Genomic DNA, 19948 nt, shown 5'->3' on the forward strand with positions numbered 1-19948 from the left:
TTGTTTCTTTTTTCTCAATTTTTCACTTTGTTCCTTCATTTTTTATTTTCTTTTTTCTTCTCCATTTTTTGTTTTGGTTTCTTTTTTCTTCTCCATTTTTTATTTGGTATTCATTTTTTTTATTTTTTTGTTTTTCATTCTACATTCTTATATACATGATCAACATTTTTCAACCACTTATTCAACATTTTTGTATACTTCTTCAAAAAAATTTAAATACTTGTCCAACATTTTTTAAAAATCCTTGTTCAACATTTTTCAAATACATGTTCAACATTTCTCCTTAGTCAGTGATTTCGGAGAAAGGGGGCAACTAGTTGCGAGCGCTCCTTTGGGAGCTTCCCAACGATCACTTGGGGGTGGTACATGTTCAACATTTCGGATTTTCTTTCTTGTTTAACATATCTCCTTAATTAGTGCCACGTGTTGCGCTCTGGGCACTCCTTCCGAATTTATTTATTTTTAAAAAAAAGCACGCGTTTTCATATTCTAAAACGACTTTTTTGGGGTTTTTTAGAATTTTTATTTTTCACCGGTCTTCCTAAGCTTTTGGACCAATTTTTTTTTTGAAAAATAAAATTGCGCGAAAACACGTTCTTCTTTTTCCGTGAGCGGCATGATTTTGCTTTCGCGAGAGGCAGGACCATGCCTCTCGGAAATGAAAAAAATGTTTTTTGTTTTTTCTTCTGCCGGAGGCACGATTTTGCTTCCGCAAGATGCTTAGTTTTGCTTTTGCGAGAGGCACGGTCGTGCCTCTCGAAAACAGAAAAAGACATGTTATCTGGGTTTTTTCTTCTGCTAGAGATACGGTTTTGCTTCCGCGAGCGGCACGGTTGTGCTTTCGCGAGCGTGCCTCTCATAAAAAAACGTGTTTTCTATTTTTTTTCTTTCAGGAGAGGTACGGTTCTTGGAACCAAAAAAAATATGTTTTCTTTTTTTTCTTTCGTGAGAGGCATGGTTTTGCTTCGACGAGAGATGCGGTTGTGCTTTTGTGAGAGGCACGACCATGCCTCTGAAGGAAATATGCCCTAGAGGCAATAATAAACTTATTATTTATTTCCTTGTATCATGATAAATTTTTATTATTCATGCTAGAATTGTATTAACCGGAAACATAATAGATGTGTGAATACATATACAAACAGAGTGTCACTAGCATGCATCTACTTGACTAGCTCGTTAATCAAAGATGGTTATGTTTCCTAACCATAGACATGAGTTGTCATTTGATTAACGGGATCACATCATTAGGAGAATGATGTGATTGACTTGACCCATTCCGTTAGCATAGCACTTGATCGTTTAGTTTGTTGCTATTGCTTTCTTCATGACTTATACATGTTCCTATGACTATGAGATTATGCAACTCCCGTTTACCGGAGGAACAATTTGTGTGCTACCAAACGTCACAACGTAACTGGGTGATTATAAAGGTGCTGTACAGGTGTCTCCGAAGGTACTTGTTGGGTTAGCGTATTTCGAGATTGAGATTTGTCACTCCAATTGTCGGAGAGGTATCTCTAGGCCCTCTCGGTAATGCACATCACTTAAGCCTTGCAAGCATTGCAACTAATGAGTTAGTTGCAGGATGATGTATTACGGAACGAGTAAAGAGACTTGCCGGTAACGAGATTGAACTAGATATTGAGATACCGACGATCGAATCTCGGGCAAGTAACATACCAATGACAAAGGGAACAACGTATGTTGTTATGCGGTCTGACCGATAAAGATCTTCGTAGAATATGTAGGAGTCAATATGAGCATCCAGGTTCCGCTATTGGTTATTGACCGAAGACGTGTCTCGGTCATGTGTACATTGTTCTCGAACCCGTAGGGTCCGCACGCTTAACGTTACGATGACAATTTCATTATGAGTTTATATGTTTTGATGTACCGAAGGTTGTTCGGAGTCACGAATGTGATCACGGACATGACGAGGAGTCTCGAAATGGTCGAGACATGAAGATTGATATATTGGAAGCCTATGTTTGGACATCAAAAGTGTTCCGGGTGAAATCGGTATTTTACCGGAGTACCGGGAGGTTACCGGAACCCCCCGGTAACCTAATGGGCCTTAATGGGCCTAGTGGAGGAAGTAGAGAGGAGGCCAAGGGGCAGCCGCGCGCCCCTTCCCCCCAAGTCCGAATTGGACAAGGAGGCCCCCCCCCCCCTTTCCTTTCGCCTCTTTCTCTCCTTCCCCCCAAGTCCTGGTCCAACGTGGAAAAAGGGGGCGGGGTCCTACTCCCAGTGGGAGTAGGACTCCTCCTGGCGCGCCCCTTGCCTGGCCGCACCTCCTCCCCCTTGCTCCTTTATATACGGGGACAGGGCACCCCAGAGACACAACAATTGATCATTGATCTCTTAGCCGTGTGCGGTGCCCCCCTCCACCATAATCCTCGATAATATTGTAGCGGTGCTTAGGCGAAGCCCTGCGACGGTAGAACATCAAGATCTTCACCACGCCGTCATGCTGACGGAACTGTTCCCCAACATTCTGCTGGATCGAAGTCCGGGGATCGTCATCGAGCTGAACGTGTGCTAGAACTCGGAGGTGTCGTAGTTTCGGTGCTTAATCGGTCGGGCCGTGAAGACGTACGACTACATCAACCGTGTTATGCTAACGCTTCCGCTTTCAGTCTACGAGGGTACGTAGACAACACTCTCCTCTCTCGTTGCTATGCATCACCATGATCTTGCGTGTGCGTAGGATTTTTTTTGAAATTACTACGTTACCCAACAACCTCTTTCGAAAAGGAAAAAAACGTGCTTTCGGTTCGGTTTTTTCGTCCGAGTTTTTGTCTGCCTTTTTTGTGAAAAATAGAAGCTCATCAAAATCTATCAACATGCGATCTAGTTTTAAAAATCTCGACGCGAGGAATCCAATGGTGAAAATGGTTCGAGATTTGGACGCATAATTTAAGAAAAAAAAATCTTTTGAATAAATGAATGTACTAAAGAAGGGAAAGTCCTAAGGTACAACAAGTGACGTGCATGCAGTGTGTCATTTGTCACTACCTGAAAAGATGGGAGTGATCTTTGAAAAAGGAGTACTTCTTAATTAGTGATTTCGGAGAAATACGGGTGCCCTAGGGAAGGGGAGCATCCAAACGGACGGAATCGATCTGGGCCTGCCTGCTTCGCGTCGACGAAGAGGCAGAAGGCCCAGAAGGTACGGCCCACCATCCACGGCCCACTGGACTGCTACTATACAAAACGTAACCATTTCTTGCCCTCTCCGCCGTCGCGCGCCGATCCATCCACCGAAAGCCCACACGAAAGGAGCACGCGCGAGGATGGCGGGCACAACCACCACCGGCGGCGGCGCGGGGGGAGCGGCGCAGGGGGGCCGCCGGGCGCTGGGGCTGCTGGCGAGCGTGGCGAAGCGGAAGGACGGGTTCGTGCAGCTGCTGCTGATGTCGGGCATCCTCATGATGAGCCTGCGGTCCCTGAGCCAGAAGCACCGCGTCCGCGACCTCGCCAACGACGCCGCCGAGCTCAGCCTCGAGCAGGAGCACATCTCCCACCGCATGCGCGAGCTCCAGGACGAGCTCGACCGCGAGGCCGGCGCCGACCCCTCGGGCGCGTTCGCCTCCCACCTCCGCCGCATCTTCGCCGCCCACCCTCCCACCCCCACCCCCGCCGCCACCGCCACCGAAGACCACTAGCTCCATCGTCCCCGTCCAGACCGTCGCGGCGCGCCTTGCTCATCGGTGTCTTCGTCCCTGTTTACTCTTTGAGATCTCGGTTCTTGGCTTGTGTTAGATGCTTCTGAACCATGACCGTGCACGCCATGTGTTTGTGGAAATGCCGGAGAGGGGCCGCCGGATTGTATCCAACCGGAAACCACATTTCGTTACCTGCTACTCACAGCGCGCCACATTGTGCTGCACTTGATTGGATCAATTTTGCATTTCCTCTATATATTCAATAATTTTCTGAGTTGGTTGTTGATGCGCTCTATGTGCTTGAAGAGTTTATATGCCACAGCCGGCTATGCAAGAGTAGGAGGCGTTCAGTTGCATTCAAATATCGTGTTCGTGGACTGCATTTGAATGCCATACGTGTACCTGGAGTTATATGGACTGATGATGACTGATCCTGCTTGACTCAAGTTCACCACAAGAATGCCAGTCTTAACTGCGCATCAGTTGATGTCTAATGTCTGAAAGGCATAAAGAGCTCCGGGAAATACAGCACTGATAGCTTTCTCAAGAAAAGTTTTGAGACTTGTGGCTCGTTCGTGTCACTGGCATGCCGAGTGAGGTTACCACCACTTAACCGCCGCTCGTTGCTCCCCAAACCTCAAATCCCCCGCTCCCGTGGCCGAGTGCGCTCGCAAGCATTGAGAGCATTTTTCGGCATAACCGTGTTGCAGTGTTGTGCCATGGTTTGAGCAACTGGGCACTGCTTGGTCAATTCGTATTCGGCAGTCGAGCTTCTGGAAACCATCAGTTCTGAATCAGTAGTTATCTGAACTTCTCCGTTTGGGATTTAGCTTTGGGTGTTATCAGGTGGGGAGGCTACAGAACGTGCTTGCCAGAGAGGGGAAGACGCGGAAGGAGCTGCCGCTGGAGGTGAAGCAGAAAGTCTCCTCTGAGATACCGCAAACAGCAAGCTGCATGATTTGGGAGCAAACAGCAACACCACCGAACCGCAAGGTAGTATCGCCTTGCTCTGCTGACACCTTGGAATACTGATGCTCAGTTGGAATTGTCATCAGGTGCACTTGGAAAGTTGGAGTATTAACATTGGCAATTTGTACCCCTCTGCGATATGGAGTCATTGCTTTGCATTCTTTTTGTGGATGGTGTGCTCGTGCATCTGGCCTAATCTGTCATTTGAATTATCTGGCACAATTTTCGGGTTGAATAAATAACACAATTTGTCTTCTTCATTTTTTTCCCTTTTTCCTTTGTAGCATTTGCTTCTCCATGGATGTCTGTTCTATTACCTTTACTAATTTCGCACATAAGCAGCAGATTTTGACACAACATTTGAACTCGGAGCAATGCAGCTTCCTTTTCATGTAGGGACTTCTTACGAAAAAGGCTTTCGCCCCGCTTTATAAATAAAGCAAACCGCCACAAGCAACGAGTACCAAACATGAGTCAGCCACACACACACAAACAACACAAGCACAAGGTTCTGTTGAGGGCTCAGCTCAACAAGCCCAAAGAAAAGAAAGAAAAAAGCCGGAGGCACCGGTGAGCCGAAGCGACTAATCAGGCTCGGGAGGGGGCGGCGGGCGCGGAGGAGCAAGCCGGAGAGCCATCGCACGAAGGTTGGAGATGATGACGGAGATGGCGTCCCGGTCCTGGGGGCGGCTAAGCGGCCGCCAGAGCTGCAAGAAACCACACAGTTTGAACAACGCGTCAGTAGCCTGTCGGAGGGAAATCCGCTGAATAACAAGCTTGTTCCTAATCGTCCAGAGCGTCCAAGCCAGGGCCCCGATAACCAGCCACCTAATGTGGCGATGAGTAGGAGGTGAGGCCTACATTTCGGCGAAGAGGTCCGGGAAGTTGGTGTGGCACCAATTTCCACCGAACGTCTCGCGCGCACAGTTCCACAGGAATTGGGCCGAGACACAGGAGAAGAAAATGTGGTTCGAGTCCTCGGGGGGACCGCACAGGGGACACAACCCATTGCCTGGCCCATTGCGCTTACGCACCTCCACACCAGACGGGAGGCGGCCCCGGATCCATTGCCACAGGAAGATGCGAATCTTCAGGGGTATATGGATAGACCAGATCACCTCGAAGGGGGCGGGGCGGGGGTGGCCACAATGGTGCGATATAGGGATCGAGTGGAGAAGCGGCCCGAGGCCTCAAGGCGCCAGGAGACCCGATCAGGCGCAGGTGAGAGGGCCGGTTCATGGAGGGCCACAGCGTCAAGGAGATCATGCCAGGCTGCTAGTTTCGCAGCCCCAAAAGGGCGGCGGAAGGCAAGACGCCCTAAGTCAAGAAGGGTCGTCTCGACCGAGACCCGAGGGTCAACGGTAATGGAGAATAAATCCGGGAAGCGGGCCGCGAAAGGGACCTCGCCATCCCACCGGTCAAACCAGAAGAGGGTGGCCTCGCTCGAGCCCACCGAGATGGAGGTGCCAATGCGCAGGATAGGCAAAAGCTGAATGAGAGATTGCCAGAATTGTGAGCCGTCGGACCGTTGACAGAACGCAAGGGGCCGGCCGCCGAGGTATTTATTCCGGATAATTTGCAGCCACAAGCCGCCCTCGCCATTGACAATGCGCCAAAGCCAGCGGGTCAAGAGGGCAACGTTCATCCGCTTGGATGACACGATGCCCAGGCCACCCTGATCCTTGGGCTTGCAGATCTCAGACCACCAAACCATGTGGTATTTCTGCTTATCACCCTCACCTGCCCAAAAGAAGCGGGCTTGGATCGTACCAACCTCATGGTGTAGAGTCTCAGGCATACTATAGAAGCTCATGATGAAAAGCAGGAGACTGGTCAGGGAGGAGTTGATCAGGATGGTGTGCGCCGCCTTGGAGAGCCACCGGCCCTGCCACGGCTCAATACGGAGGCTGAGTTTGCCCATAGCGGGGCGCAAGTCAGCGACCGTGAGGCGGGAGTCGCTAATGGGGATCCCCAAGTAGGAGGTGGGGAAGGAGCCAAGCCGACAGTTAAGGCGGTTGGCAATCCCTTGGGATTCATCCGGAGAATATCCCAAAACCATCACTTCGCTCTTAGCAAAGTTAATCTTGAGCCTCGATAGCTCCTGAAAGCAGAGGAGGAGGAACTTGACATTCACGATGTCACTACGGGAGCCCTCCATCATAGTGATGGTGTCATCGGCATAACGTAGGCCGTTACCGCCCACCAAGTGGGGAACGATCCCTCGAATGTGTCCGGCCGCTTTGGCTTTATCTAGAATAGAAGCCAAAGCGTCAACCACCATGTTAAATAGTAACGGGGAGAAGGGGTCACCCTAGCGTACTCCACCGAAGGTGGGAAAGTAGGGACCGATCTCGCCGTTGATATTAACCGCGGTCTGACCAAAGGACACCATCTGCATGACCCTGGTTACCCAGCGGTCATCGAATCCCTTCCGCAAAAGGACTTCCCGAAGGAAGGGCCAGCTCACCGTATCATAGGATTTGTGGAAGTCAATCTTCAGGAAGACAGCCTGGAGACCTCTAGAGCGGACCTCATGCAGCACCTCGTGGAGGACCAAGACGCCATCCAGGATGAAGCGGCCCTGGATGAAGGCAGACTGGTCCGGGTGGGTGATGCGGTCGGCCAACTGGGTCACCCTATTAGCGTACCCCTTGGCCATGATGCGGAAGATCACATTAATCACCGTGATGGGCCGAAACTGACGGATATCAGTCGCCCCAGGAACCTTGGGGATAAGGGATATGATCCCGAAGTTAAGGCACCGGAGATCAATGGACCCAACATAGAACTCCTCGAAGAGGGCCATGATCTCAGGTTTGACTACATTCCAGAAGGTCTGGAAAAACTTGACCGGAAGGCCATCGGGGCCCGGGGTGGAGGATGGGTTCATGCCACTGATGGCCGACCATACCTCGGCTTCCGAGAAGGGGGCCGTCAAGCCCGTGTTCTCGGCAGCAGAAACACGCTGGGGTTCAGGCCAGAAATCCGGAGCTAGGGAAAGGCCACCCCGAGGGGTGGACGAGAATAAGTCGCGGTAGAAGTCGTCGACGTGGGCGCGGATCTCAGGCGGCCGTGAGAGGAGAACGTCGCCCTCTCAGAGGAGGGGGGTGGTGTTCCGACGTCTCCTCCCATTGGCAATGGCCTGGAAGTAGGCCGTATTGGCATCCTCCTTGAGGACCCATTTCTGGGTCCCGCGGAGACTCCAATACGACTCCTCATCCGTATATATGACCATGAGCTGGTCCTCAAGGTCATAGCGCTGGAGCCACTCGTCCGGAGCAAGGCCAGCCGAGTCGGCCCGAAGGTCTAGGGCCTGAATGGCAACCAGGATGGACTTCTTCCGGTCCCGCAGATCACGCCCAAGATTGGCACCCCAACCTTTCATGAACTGCCTGGCCCGCTTGGCACAGAAGTGCCAGTCGTCAACCGCCAATATCGCACGGTGGGGGGCAAGGTGAGCTTCCACCCAACGAGCACGGACCGCGTCGGCGAAGCCATTCTGGTTAAGCCAGAATGTCTCAAAGCGGAACCGAGGGGGTGGGGGGGCGCTCGTTCTCCGAAGAGAGGAGACGCGGGACGTGGTCGGAGCCAATCTGGGTGATGGCCCGAAGAGAGACCAGGGGGCACTGGAGTTCCCATTCCGGGGAGACCAGGACGCGGTCCAGAACCGAACGCGTAGGATCGGCTTGGCAATTAGTCCAGGTAAACCGCGCCCCCACCCGGTCCAACTCCCGCAGGCCAAGGTCGGCAATGCAATCGTTGAACATTTGCATGCGGGGGAAGTTGACCAAGTCATATTTAGATTACACCATGTGAATTAATCCTTGTTGAGAAAATGATAACATGATGGTGCCATGAGCTGTCAACAATTCAGAAAAGTTAGACGTCTTTTGATGTTGCTTCATATTGTCAACTGCTGCTGTAATTTCATTTCCTTGCACAGTTTTTATCTATTCTCATGTATATAGGGCCAACCTGGAGCACCAAAATGCAATATATGGGTTTATTGTCCATCTGAGTATGATTGCCACTCACCTGATAAATATGAACGTAAGCATCAAGAGTGCTGGTTGAAAAAGGTATTGCTCAGCCGTCATCTATGTATATATTCAACCATTGGAACTCTAGTCTTGTTCTTGTACATCTCTAGGGATAGTTTTGCAGAAAATGGTACTGAGTAATCTTTGCTTGAAAGTACTTCAGTCTGATTTGCTGGTTCGAATTTCAGAGCACTTTTTCTTTTCAACATTTAGAAATAGGAGAAAAACATTTAGTCCTGGTTGAAACATGTATCATAAAGCATGGATCCTGCTTGTAACTTGGTTGTCAAGTGGAAAGAGTGGAGAGTGCAAGTTCAACAGCAGGTGATAAGGCGCTTTTGTTCTATCAATGGTCCATAAACCAGCGTCAATTAATATGGATAGGAGGGAGTAGAAGATTTAACTGTCTTCACGGCATTGCAACATGTTAAAGCTTTTATTCTTGTGAAGACAGTATAGAAGTGCGTACGAGTTAAAGGTTCTCACAGTAGCATTTGTTTTCCTTTACTTATTCTATACCTTATTTACTAATAAAAGAAATAGGTATTCTTGGTCCATTTTGCTATTTTATAGAAAATCCCATAATGTTTCTGACATTAAACCTGCAGTATATATTAATTATTATTTTTAAATACTCATATCTTCTAAACCGTAACTCCAAATTTAACATGTTATATACGGAATTTGATTAGAAAAATGTGTAGAATCTGAATATGATGTTATTTTACCTATTAACACTTTAAAAAAATATTATCTAGGCTGCAATGTTAATCAACAATGCACTATCCATTTTTTTTCATACCGGTACTGATTTTGATTGGGGATGAACACCTCAGCAAAATCAAGATTGGACATGAAATTGAAAATAAATTTGCTAGAGACACCCAATAAATAAGGACATGCATAACAAGAAATAAAAGAAAGACCAAATAAAGATGGGATGTCCGCTAAATAAAGGGGAAAATGCACAGGAGATCAGATAAAAATGAGATGTTGCACTATTCTCCTATATATAAGAAGAAAAAAAGAGGACATGCATGAAAAAAGTAAAATGAGGCATGCCTGACAAAAAAAAGACAAGTTTGATAAGATATAAATAGTGATGAAACAGGGACCGATACCTATGACATGTATGGCAAGAAATAGTGATGAAATAGGGGCGCAAGTACCTGCGTCCACAGGAGACCATACAAAAATGTTCTTTTCTAGAAAAAAAATCTTTTTATGATTAGAAAATCATGCATCTTTTTAACAGCCCTTTTAACAATTCTTCATGTATTTGATGTTCTTTTGACTTGTTAAATAGTTTTAAATATTATTTTGGAAGATATTTAAATCAAATAAATTCTTTTTCAAATTATCCGTATCTTTTAAACTGTAACTTCAATTTTAACATGTTATATATGAAATTTGATTAGAAAAATGTGTACAATCTGAATATCATGTTATTTTTACTTGTTAAATATTTTTTAAATATTATTTTAGAAGCAAACTTATAGTCTATAGCGTATGATCCGTTTTTCTTTCGTACCGACGGCGATCTGGATTGCAAATAAACACCCACTAAAACATATAGGAAGAAAACATCGATAACTACACATCGATCCGGATTGCAAATAAACAACAGATTTCTCATCGCGAGAGTGAGAGAAAGCAAGAGAGGGAGAGAGAGAGATGTCTTAGGATTAACCACATTTAAACACGTTTTGGTTTGTGTGAACACTGAGGCCACCGCCGACGAGGGTGAGAAGGAGGATAAGAGGCAACAAAAATATGATGCCTCGCTAAAATAAAGGAGATGGACCTATTGTGGTCTTGAGTGATGGTTGTTGGGTTAAGAGTGTGTGCTATTTTTTTCTCCCGTTGCAACACACAGGCTCTTTTGCTAGTTATCCTTAAGATTATTCGGTAGCTCAAGTTTGTCCTTTTTGGAAGGACTATTGCTCGTTATATCCTTTTCAGAGCAGGGGAAAAAAGGAACACATGATTCAAGTTTATTATTGTGTTTCCCCATTCTTTGTGAGGTAGAGATATTCTCAGACTCTGGCCGGCCCGTGGATTCATCTGTGCTATATTTATCGTCTTCCTTGTTGATGGATGTAAACCACCTGTTATCTTTTCCATGTCACTAGCTTCCTGGGGATTGAAAAAGCATATGAACATATGATACGTAGCAAGTTGATTTAGAAAGTCATATTTATATGACATGTAGCCAGTTGATTTAAGAAGTCATATTTGTTGCATACACGCAGAAGTCATGTAACCTGTTTTTATCATAAACCGGTAACATAAGGTTTTTGATTTGGTTTCCATATATAAAAGATTAAATCTTCTTTTCTGTTTATTGAAAATTGTCTTAGTTCTTGGCCCTTGCCCTTTGGGTTTTTGAATGAATCACTAAAGCACTTAGCCTTATTTTTACAATTAAGTGATGTAGTATCATAAGTATTTTGCAGGGACTAGAAGTAGATATGATTTGCTGCATTGTTTCCTTTGTAGGTTTTATTTGCCAGTTGTTTATTTGCTTGGGGGTCCTTTTGTGTTGATCCATCATAAGCTTAGACATGGTTAAAGAGCCCACGCTTTCACGCGTGGACAATCTCTACCAAGTAAACGCGATTGGTTTGGCTCAACAAACTATATACAAATGCCGCTGCTTTACTTTACATGTTTCACAACTTCTCTAGTGGAGTAGATACCTTCCTTTAAAAAAGTCACTATAACATACAGATAATAATGACACTGAGAGATTGCTTATCATATTCCTCATCATCTTTAAAATTTTAAGGATCTTACATAAAATTGTTTTCTCAATGTAAGAAGACAAAAATCAATTCATGCTTTGTATCTTTTCCAGGCCTATGATTTAGACTGTAGAACACAACGCCATCAGGACCGAAGGAAAATGCCTAAGACTTTGATTTATTTATTTGGAGAACAGTACTTGAGAGCGCCCAATGCAGAGGAAACCACAAAGCTTATGGTGATGGATGAAGCAAGAGGCTTCCCTCGGATGTTTGAATTCATTCATCACCGTTATGTGTTTTCCATAGAGAAGATATTCATCGCAGTCACACTAATCCTTCTTGTCGTCATGGTGTTGTGCATTCAGGGAAGGAGTGACACTCATGCTATGGGACGAGCTGCCTATTTGAAAGGTCTCTTCCAGCACGACAATCTTGCAGCGGCCGCGGTGGCAATGACTGCATCAGCGGCCATCCTATAGGCAATGGTAATTGCAGCAGTTTTCTTGTCGTCCCCATCAACCTCAGCGAGTGAGGTGAGAGTGACGACTTTCTTCCTGAACACAACATCTTTCGTTTGATACCTTTTGGATGGTGGGAGACATCAAGGACCTTCCTGGACGGAGGAATCCATGGCGTCAATGGACGTCTCGGGTGGTGGCTCTCATCGATGCGGCTGCAACCATGATGGCAAGAAGGATTAGAGCAATTGTTGACAAGTTTGCCATGATGGAAGAAACCCTCAATTGTCCCATTGCATGGATGACACTCTGTCCATCCATGAATGCACACTACATGTCCATTCAAGAAGATGTTGCTTCCAGTGAGATATGCTTGGCTTGGATGCTTAGAAGGTGGTCATCGCTTTAAATAGGAGATGATGCATGAAGATGGTGCAAGGCCACGAGAGCTTCGCGGGTGTCATGCGATGGGTGCAAAAATTGATTGCATGCATGCTTGATTGAACATCAACACGCTGCCACCAATCAAATACCCTAAAAAATTCGTAGGAAGGAGCATCGTCCATCTTGATAGACATCCACATCAAACAGAACCCGCCACAATCCATAATGTCCACATCAAACCCACAACTCACTATTTTCAGTTCGAAAATAAATAAATAAATAAATAGCTCACCATCTTGACAGCCTTGGAAATTGAAACTTAGAAGATATGAGTTTAACCAAAGATCCTTACGAAACGCACATCGCCGGACGGCCTAAAATAAATCCATCAAAATATGAACACCGACGTTAAATCTAGGACTAAACTTTGATGTGCCGAAAATACCACTCTCCTCCTGCTCGTCCGATCATAGATTGGTTTGTTTCGTTACCAACCCAATCTTGTTTCTTGGTGCAGTATGCTCAATGCACCATGAATTATTAGCAGAAAATAGCGTCACGGAAGCCACGCATACAACGGACACGTGTGCTTCCAGCCGTCCACGTCATGCTAGCTCGAACCACCTTGCTTGACTTGTTTGCCATCCTCGTTGTTATCAACCCAATCTTGTTCCCTTAAAAAAAGGGGATCGATAACTCCCGAACGTCCGTATTCTACGTTTTGGGCCCGAACGCTCTAATTGTCGTCGGATCAGGCGCACAGATCTTAAAGCGTGTCAGTGATACACGTCAGCAAACGAACCCGTTCAGAAATATACAACCCATCCCGAACGCCTTATCCTTCTCCAGGCTCCACTCAGTCCGTTGATTCCCGTCGCCCCCTCATTCTGATTCCACCCACCACCAAATCGCCGGCGATTCCCGGTGACAGCCGCGGCTCACGGAGATCCCGGAGCGCGCGTCGTGTACGGGCGAAGCGGACAGCGCCTCGCGACTAGAGGTCCTACGGCGGGAGCGGCGGCCGCCCCTGGCCAACGGTGAGCTACACGGAGGGCAGCAGCAGCGAGATGGAATCACATTGCCTGTGTCGGCGGCTATGGAGAGAAGTGTAGGAAGCTTCAGCGCGAGTTGGGGAGATGGTGGCGAGGGGAGCTCGTACCGGCGGCGGTTGGAGATGAGACGCAGGGCAGTAGCCGCGCATGGAAATGGGGGACGCACCTTGGTGCGGTGGGGGACTAGCAGCAAAGGCGCCATCTACTCCAGGATCCCGGCGCTGGTTCATTGGGTTAGCGCCTGCTGCCTCTGCTCCGGTGGGAGCCGCTCCTGCTTGTGCTCCGGTCGTCGCCAGCAGGTCGAGTAGGTGGCGTCGTCGAGGTTCCTGCAGTCGTGAACAGGAGACCTGGGAGCTGAGCCGGTTCGGGGATCACGGGCAGCGCCGTCAACATAGAGCTGGTGAGATTTCTGCTCCATTCCTCCCCCCACGACAGCTTCATTCGGCTGAAATTGCAGTGAATAGTGTATGTTTGCAGCTATGGCAATTCTTGTACTGAATTTTTTGCCATTAAAATGCAGTGGACAGTGTGTAATTTTTTGCAGATATGGCAATTTCTGTAGTGGAATTGCCATGAAAATGTAGTGGCCAGTGTATGCAGGCTGTTATAGAGTCCATGAAAATTTGTTGGAAATGTTCTGCATTTTTTTGGGTCCATGGCAATTTCAAGGCGGAAACATATCAACATCATGGCCATTTTGCCATGTAGCTTGGTAGCATCACATAAGTATTGCAGACATCATAATATTCTTTATTACACAATTTTGCCATGATATGTTTTTGATATGGCAATTTAAGATGTCAAAAACATTTGCAAACTTGCCATGGCAAAGTTAATATGTGCAAAAACATGTAAACTTTTTTTTGTAATTAAGTTTGTACAAAAATTTGGCAAACTTCTTTCACTAAGATGTTCAAAAAACATGGCAAACTTGCCATGGCAACAAAAGATGTTCAAAAACATGGCAACTTAAGATGTACAAAAACTTGGCAAACTTGCCACGGCAACTTCTTCCTTTTTGTGAACTTCATAGTGTTGGCAACTTTTCCTATTGTAAAGATGCAGATTTGCTATGACTTCTTCCTTTTTTACGCCATTTATGAAAACATAAACTTGAACATGGCAATTTCTTTCATAGAATGGTAAAAGACCATGGCAATTTTGCCGTGCAGAAGTCTAGTAGTTTATTAGTTATAGAAAAACTGGGCTTTAATACTAGTCATAACTTAACATGGCCCTTTTTTTTCTTTTTCACAGAAAAAAGGCCTGTAGGGGCCCGGTGGGTGGGGGCGTTTGTGCTGGTTCGTTCTCCTCCCGAACAAATCGTTTGGTCAATGCCCCTGCCCTCCCAAGCGATTCGTTCGGGTAGGGGTGTCTGCAGGCCGAACAGACACGCCTTTATCGGGGTCATTTAATATGCATTTTCACGATGACATTTTTATATTTCATAAGGTTTTCATATTTTAAGAACATGGCAATTTTTTAACTTTCTAGCATGCCAAAAAATTAGTTTATTACCATGGCAATTTCGAGCTTCATTTTGGCATGCAATTTTTTTTGTGATGTCAACTTTTCTTTATCACAACATGGCAAAAATTCCCTTTCATTTTGCGTGACAAATTTACTTTAACAAACATGGCAAAAAAATCCTTTCATTGCCATGCAATTTTTTTACTCTTTTTTGCCATGTCAAATTTACAATTTTTGGTCATGGCAAAATTCTCCTTTTATTTTCCATGCCAAAATAAAGAAAAATTATGGAGCATGGCAAATTAGCTTTCTACTTGCGATGTCAACTTTTACTTTATTTCGCCATGGCAATTTTTAACCTTCATTGCCATGGCAATTTTACGGTTAATTACTTGGCAAATTTACTATCTACATACATGGGAAATTTTACTCTATTTTTGCCATGTCATAATTTTACTTTATTTTTTCATGGCATAATTTTAACTTTATTGACATGGCAATTTTACTGGAACATACATGGCAATTTTCACTGTACTTTGCCACGTCAAAAAATTACTATATTTTTTGCCATGGCAATTTTACCTTAAAATACTTGGCAAATTTACAATTTAAATACATGGCAAATTTTACTCTATTTTTGCCATGTCAGAATTTTACTTTATTTTGCCATGGAATTTTTTTAACTTCATTACTATGGCATATTTACTTTTAAATACATGGAAATTTCGCATGGTCAATTTTAAATTAGTTTCATGGCAATTTCTCCATGTTTTTATTTTTTTGGCTGCGTGTAATTAAAACACCACAGCAATTTTCCTGTATAAGTTTTTCTTCTCAAATTCCATACAAAGCATGTCAATTTTAATTAAAACATCATGGAAAATTTTAATATTTTTAAGCATGCCAAATTTGAGATTTTTTTACCTTGCGCTACTTTATTCTCGGACCACGGCAAATTATATTTTTTTCGACCCTGGAATTAGAATTTTTCATTAAACTTTTTGATCAAAGACATACCCACTAACTGGTTTTTTACATGCTCACGTAGCAGGATTTTTTTTGTTTCTATTGTAAAAGAAGCGTCATTTTTTGATTTTTTTAAGAACTATTTTTTGTTTATAAAGCTGGGCCTTTTTAGGCCCTTTTTTGGTTTTACGTACACGTGTTGAGGGAAGAGGCTGAAAGGGTTCGGGCTGCCCTTCCACCACACCGAACGACACAATCGTTCGTTCCATCGCTCCTCCCTGCCGAACCTTTCCGTTCGGACCGGGGTTCTCCCAGACCGAACGGTCGGGAGTTATCGACGTCCAAAAAAAAAAAACCCAATCCTGTTCATGCATGGTGCCGGTCTGCCGGACAAGCACTCTGTATCTCTATACCACCGTGAACCACCACACAACCTGTAAAGCGCAGACGTGCAGTGCGGGTGCAGCAACGGGGGTGGCCGGAACAACAAACCCGTGTGCCCGGCGCGCCACCCCAACGGCAAGGCGAGGGCCGGCCACCCCGTTCCGTTCCGTTCCACGCGATCGGCGCTACCAGCTCGAATACAAAATATCGAAATTGTTCGGTTTAAAATGGCCCGTCCCCTACTTGCTCTGCTGCACTTGTCCTGCGCCAGCACCGCGCTCCAGGTCACCAGCTCGACCTCGCAGAGCGCGCCCACCGCCGGAATGGCTTCCAGCGCCGCCGCCGACGTGGTTGAGACCGAGCTGTTCCCCTTCATCCGCGTGTACAAGAGCGGCCGCGTCGAGCGCCTGCTCGGCACCGACACCGTGCCGGCGTCCTTGGACGCCTCCACGGGCGTGGCGTCCAAGGACGTCGTCATCGACCCGGCCACCGGCGTCTCCGTCCGCCTCTACCTCCCGCCAGCGGCTGCGGCGTCCGGGGGCGAAGGCAAGAAGCTGCCCGTCCTCGTGTACTTCCACGGCGGCGGGTTCATGGTCGAGACGGCGGCCTCCCCGACGTACCACCGCTACCTCAACGCGCTCGCCGCCCGCGCGGGCGCGCTCGCGGTGTCCGTGGAGTACCGCCGCGTGCCGGAGCACCCGCTCCCCGCGGCCTACGACGACTCGTGGGCGGCCCTGGCGTGGGCGGTCGCCGGCTCCGCACCGGGAGGCCCCGAGCCGTGGCTCGCGGCGCACGGGGACGCGTCCCGCGTGTTCCTCGCCGGCGACAGCGCGGGCGCCAACATCGCGCACAACGTCGCCCTGCGCGCCGCCGCCGAGGGCCTCCCGCGCCCGTGCGCGGCCATCGTCGGCGTGCTGCGGGTGCACCCCTACTTCTGGGACCCGACCAACGCCATGGCGCCGGCGCTGGAGGTCAGGATCCGCAACGAGTGGCGGTTCATGTGCGCGCGCCCCGACGCCGGGGTCGACGACCCGAGGTTCTGCCCGACGTGCGCCGTGGCGGCGCCGCGGCTCGCGGCGCTGCCGGGCAAGAGGGCGATGGTGGCCGTGGCGGGCGACGACTTCCTGGCGGTGAAGGGGCGGGCGTACCACGCGGCGCTGCTCGCGAGCGGGTGGCGCGGGGAGGCCGAGCTGGTGGACACGCCGGGGCAGGACCACGTGTTCCATCTCATGCGGCCGGGGACGGAGGCGGCCGCAGACATGTTGGACCGCGTCGCGGGGTTCATTTCTCGTGCTTGACCTCACCTGCTCCCCGTTGAAGTTGAACCGTGCGCGGTTCCTGTCGTCGTGCGTTAGGGCGGCTAATAAATGAAGCAGACTCGCTATCTCCCAAGAGCAACGGATTTGAAGTCTTCTCTCGTTTGCTATACATCTGTGCTGCATCCATCGGCGTGCGTTGAAATTAGTATGTTTCGTGTCTATGTCAGTAACAATATTTTCTTTGAATTTTGAAAAACTTGATAGGCTCCCCATGACAACATAGTGGGAGCTCAATGCCTTTTGATCTCGATTCATGCTTTGGAAGAAAGATGCCCACGTAAGAGCATCTACACCCAGCACCTCAAACCTGTCTTAAACGTTCGGGCGGACGGACCGATCACTGACCGATCAAAAAACCCGACTCAACGAGGGCCTCAAACTGGTCTCAGACGTCCGGGCTATCCGACACCCCTCATATCCAGCCCAAATATAGGCAGGATATGAGGCGGCCTACGCACGTCCACCACGTCAACCGGCACATCATCGACCCCACGCCGTCCTAAAAAAACCCAATTTGTCCCCTCTAAGAACCCTAGCTCACTCCACTGTCCTCTCTCGCTTCCCCGCCCCCTCCCTCCTCCGATTCCAACCGAATCCAACGACATGTCGAGCTCCGGCAGCCACTAAAGCTCCAACCTCGACATTGACGAGAAGCTGACTCTCTGCATTGCGCTGGAGCGGTCCAAGGTGGACACAGGGGGTAGCTCCGGATCTGCACCGTCGCCGCTCCTACGCCGGTGCAGTGCGGCCGCCGAAGCTGCCCCTCATGGCCCGTGCTTAGCTCCGCGAAGGCTGCGCAATCCGCTCCGCCCCCTTCTCCCGCCGGGCGCTGCTCCATGTGGGCAGCGGTGGGTGATAGTGCCCACTTCGATGGCCCGCACGCGCACGCCGGAATAGGAGACGCGCGCCGACCGCCACGAGTGGCAGCGAGCAAGGGAGAGGGACGCGACGGAGCAATCCGTGCGCCACCGCGCCGCAGCAGGTTGCCGGTGGAGCACAACGAGGACGAGCGACTCCTCTCTTGGGTCTACCGTCGGTCACTGGCGATGGCGGAAACAGACGCTTGCAGTTTATGGAGGAAGAATGCGGAGGCGCTCTGGCTTGTCATTGGGCAGTCGAAGCGTGAGGCGGCCGAGGCGGATCAGGTGGCGAACCTGAAGCGACAGCAAGATAGGGTCGTCCGGCGGATAAAGGGGCTTGTTGTCATCACCGACTCCTCCTCCAACAATGGCGGCGACCATAGCTCCACATATATCCCATGACTCCAACAATCCACCACCCGCCGCAGACGCCAACTCGTGCACCGTCGACCGGAAGTGCAAAGGCCAGGCGATGAATTGGTGAAGATCCGCCGTCTCCACCGTTAATTTCAAAGTTTTAGTAATGTGGTTTAAACTTGTCTGTTGTTTATGTGGATTATGTAAACTTTGACGATCTTTTGGAGATCCATTGGTGATCTTTTGGTGATCAAAACGTGCATTTTTATGTACGATTCTATGTATGTTTGATGATTCACATAGTTTTATTCATGTTGCATGCTTTAGTATGAATATAGAGTATCAGATATGAGATACATGAATGTGGAGGACACAATTTGAGGAGTGCCCAGCCAGTGCCCGCAGACGCGCCCAGGTGTGTCCGCGGGCGTTTGAGGGGCCGGATTTGATGACCGCGCCTATAGATGCTTTAAGAACATCTACAACCAGGCCTCTCGACCCTCCTACGCCCGGGCGGACGCCCCGGTTAGTGACCGGTAAAAAAATGACCTAGACGGGCGCCTCAAATGGGCCTCAAATGCCCGGGCTGACCGACACCCCTCATATCCAGCCCAAATATGGGGCGGATATGGGGAGGCTCCGGTGTGTTTGGCATGTTGGACTGACGATGGGGTCCCACACGAAATCGGCCAGAAACCCAACAGTCGGACAGACGTCTCCTTCTGTGGGGGGTGTAAACACCACGTGGCGCCGCTAGGCCAAAGTTTGTCTATTTAAGCCGGCTGGGCTCCCCAACCCTGCCCACAACCTCTCCATCCCTCTCCGTGCCACCAGCCCAACCATATTTCTCTCCGTCTCCACCTTCCATTTCCCTCGCCATCTGACATGGACAGCAGAAGAAGACCACTTACGCTATGCTAACACCGGAGCGCCGCTTTCAGGTTGAGGAGGAGATCCGGGCGAGGAGCGCGACCCGGATCACTGCGGGTGTAACACCCCGGATGTAACTTTCCCTATTTGTACTCCAACTCTTGCCGTTTCCGGCGTTAAGTTATATTTATTTCCTCGGGTTCGGGTTTTGTCTCCGTGTGTTGTTATCGTTGTCATGCATCTCATATCATGTTATCATGTGCATTGCATTTGCATACGTGCTCGTCTCAGGCATTCGAGCATTTTTCCCGTTGTCTGTTTTGCATTCCGGCGCTTCATTCTCCTCCGGTGGTCATTTCTAGCCTTCTTTCGTGTGTGGGGATTAAACATTTCCGGATTGGACC

General features: G+C 48.4%; 2 protein-coding genes across 2 annotated transcripts; both read left to right on the plus strand.

Moving 5' to 3' along the window:
- Positions 1–3253: 3253 nt before the first annotated feature.
- Positions 3254–3961, plus strand: LOC119330472. Its single transcript, XM_037603576.1, has one exon. It carries the CDS (start codon positions 3297–3299, stop codon positions 3666–3668), a length of 372 nt encoding a protein of 123 aa, XP_037459473.1. The 5' UTR covers positions 3254–3296; the 3' UTR covers positions 3669–3961.
- A 9166-nt stretch (positions 3962–13127) lies between these two features.
- LOC119333517 (tuliposide A-converting enzyme 1, chloroplastic-like) lies at positions 13128–17691 on the plus strand. Its single transcript, XM_037606388.1, has 2 exons — positions 13128–13718; positions 14576–17691. The coding sequence occupies exon 2, from the start codon at positions 16366–16368 to the stop codon at positions 17434–17436; it is 1071 nt and encodes a 356-aa protein (XP_037462285.1). The 5' UTR covers positions 13128–13718; positions 14576–16365; the 3' UTR covers positions 17437–17691.
- The last annotated feature ends 2257 nt before the right edge of the window (positions 17692–19948 follow it).

The sequence above is a fragment of the Triticum dicoccoides genome, chromosome 7A, assembly GCF_002162155.2.
Source record: "Triticum dicoccoides isolate Atlit2015 ecotype Zavitan chromosome 7A, WEW_v2.0, whole genome shotgun sequence".
NCBI classification, from domain to species: Eukaryota; Viridiplantae; Streptophyta; class Magnoliopsida; order Poales; family Poaceae; genus Triticum; species Triticum dicoccoides.

Excerpts from the sequence above, each read along its gene's own strand:
- LOC119330472 (XM_037603576.1), top strand. The coding sequence starts at position 3,297 with ATGGCGGGCACAACCACCACCGGCGGCGGCGCGGGGGGAGCGGCGCAG.
- LOC119333517 (XM_037606388.1), top strand. The coding sequence starts at position 16,366 with ATGGCCCGTCCCCTACTTGCTCTGCTGCACTTGTCCTGCGCCAGCACC.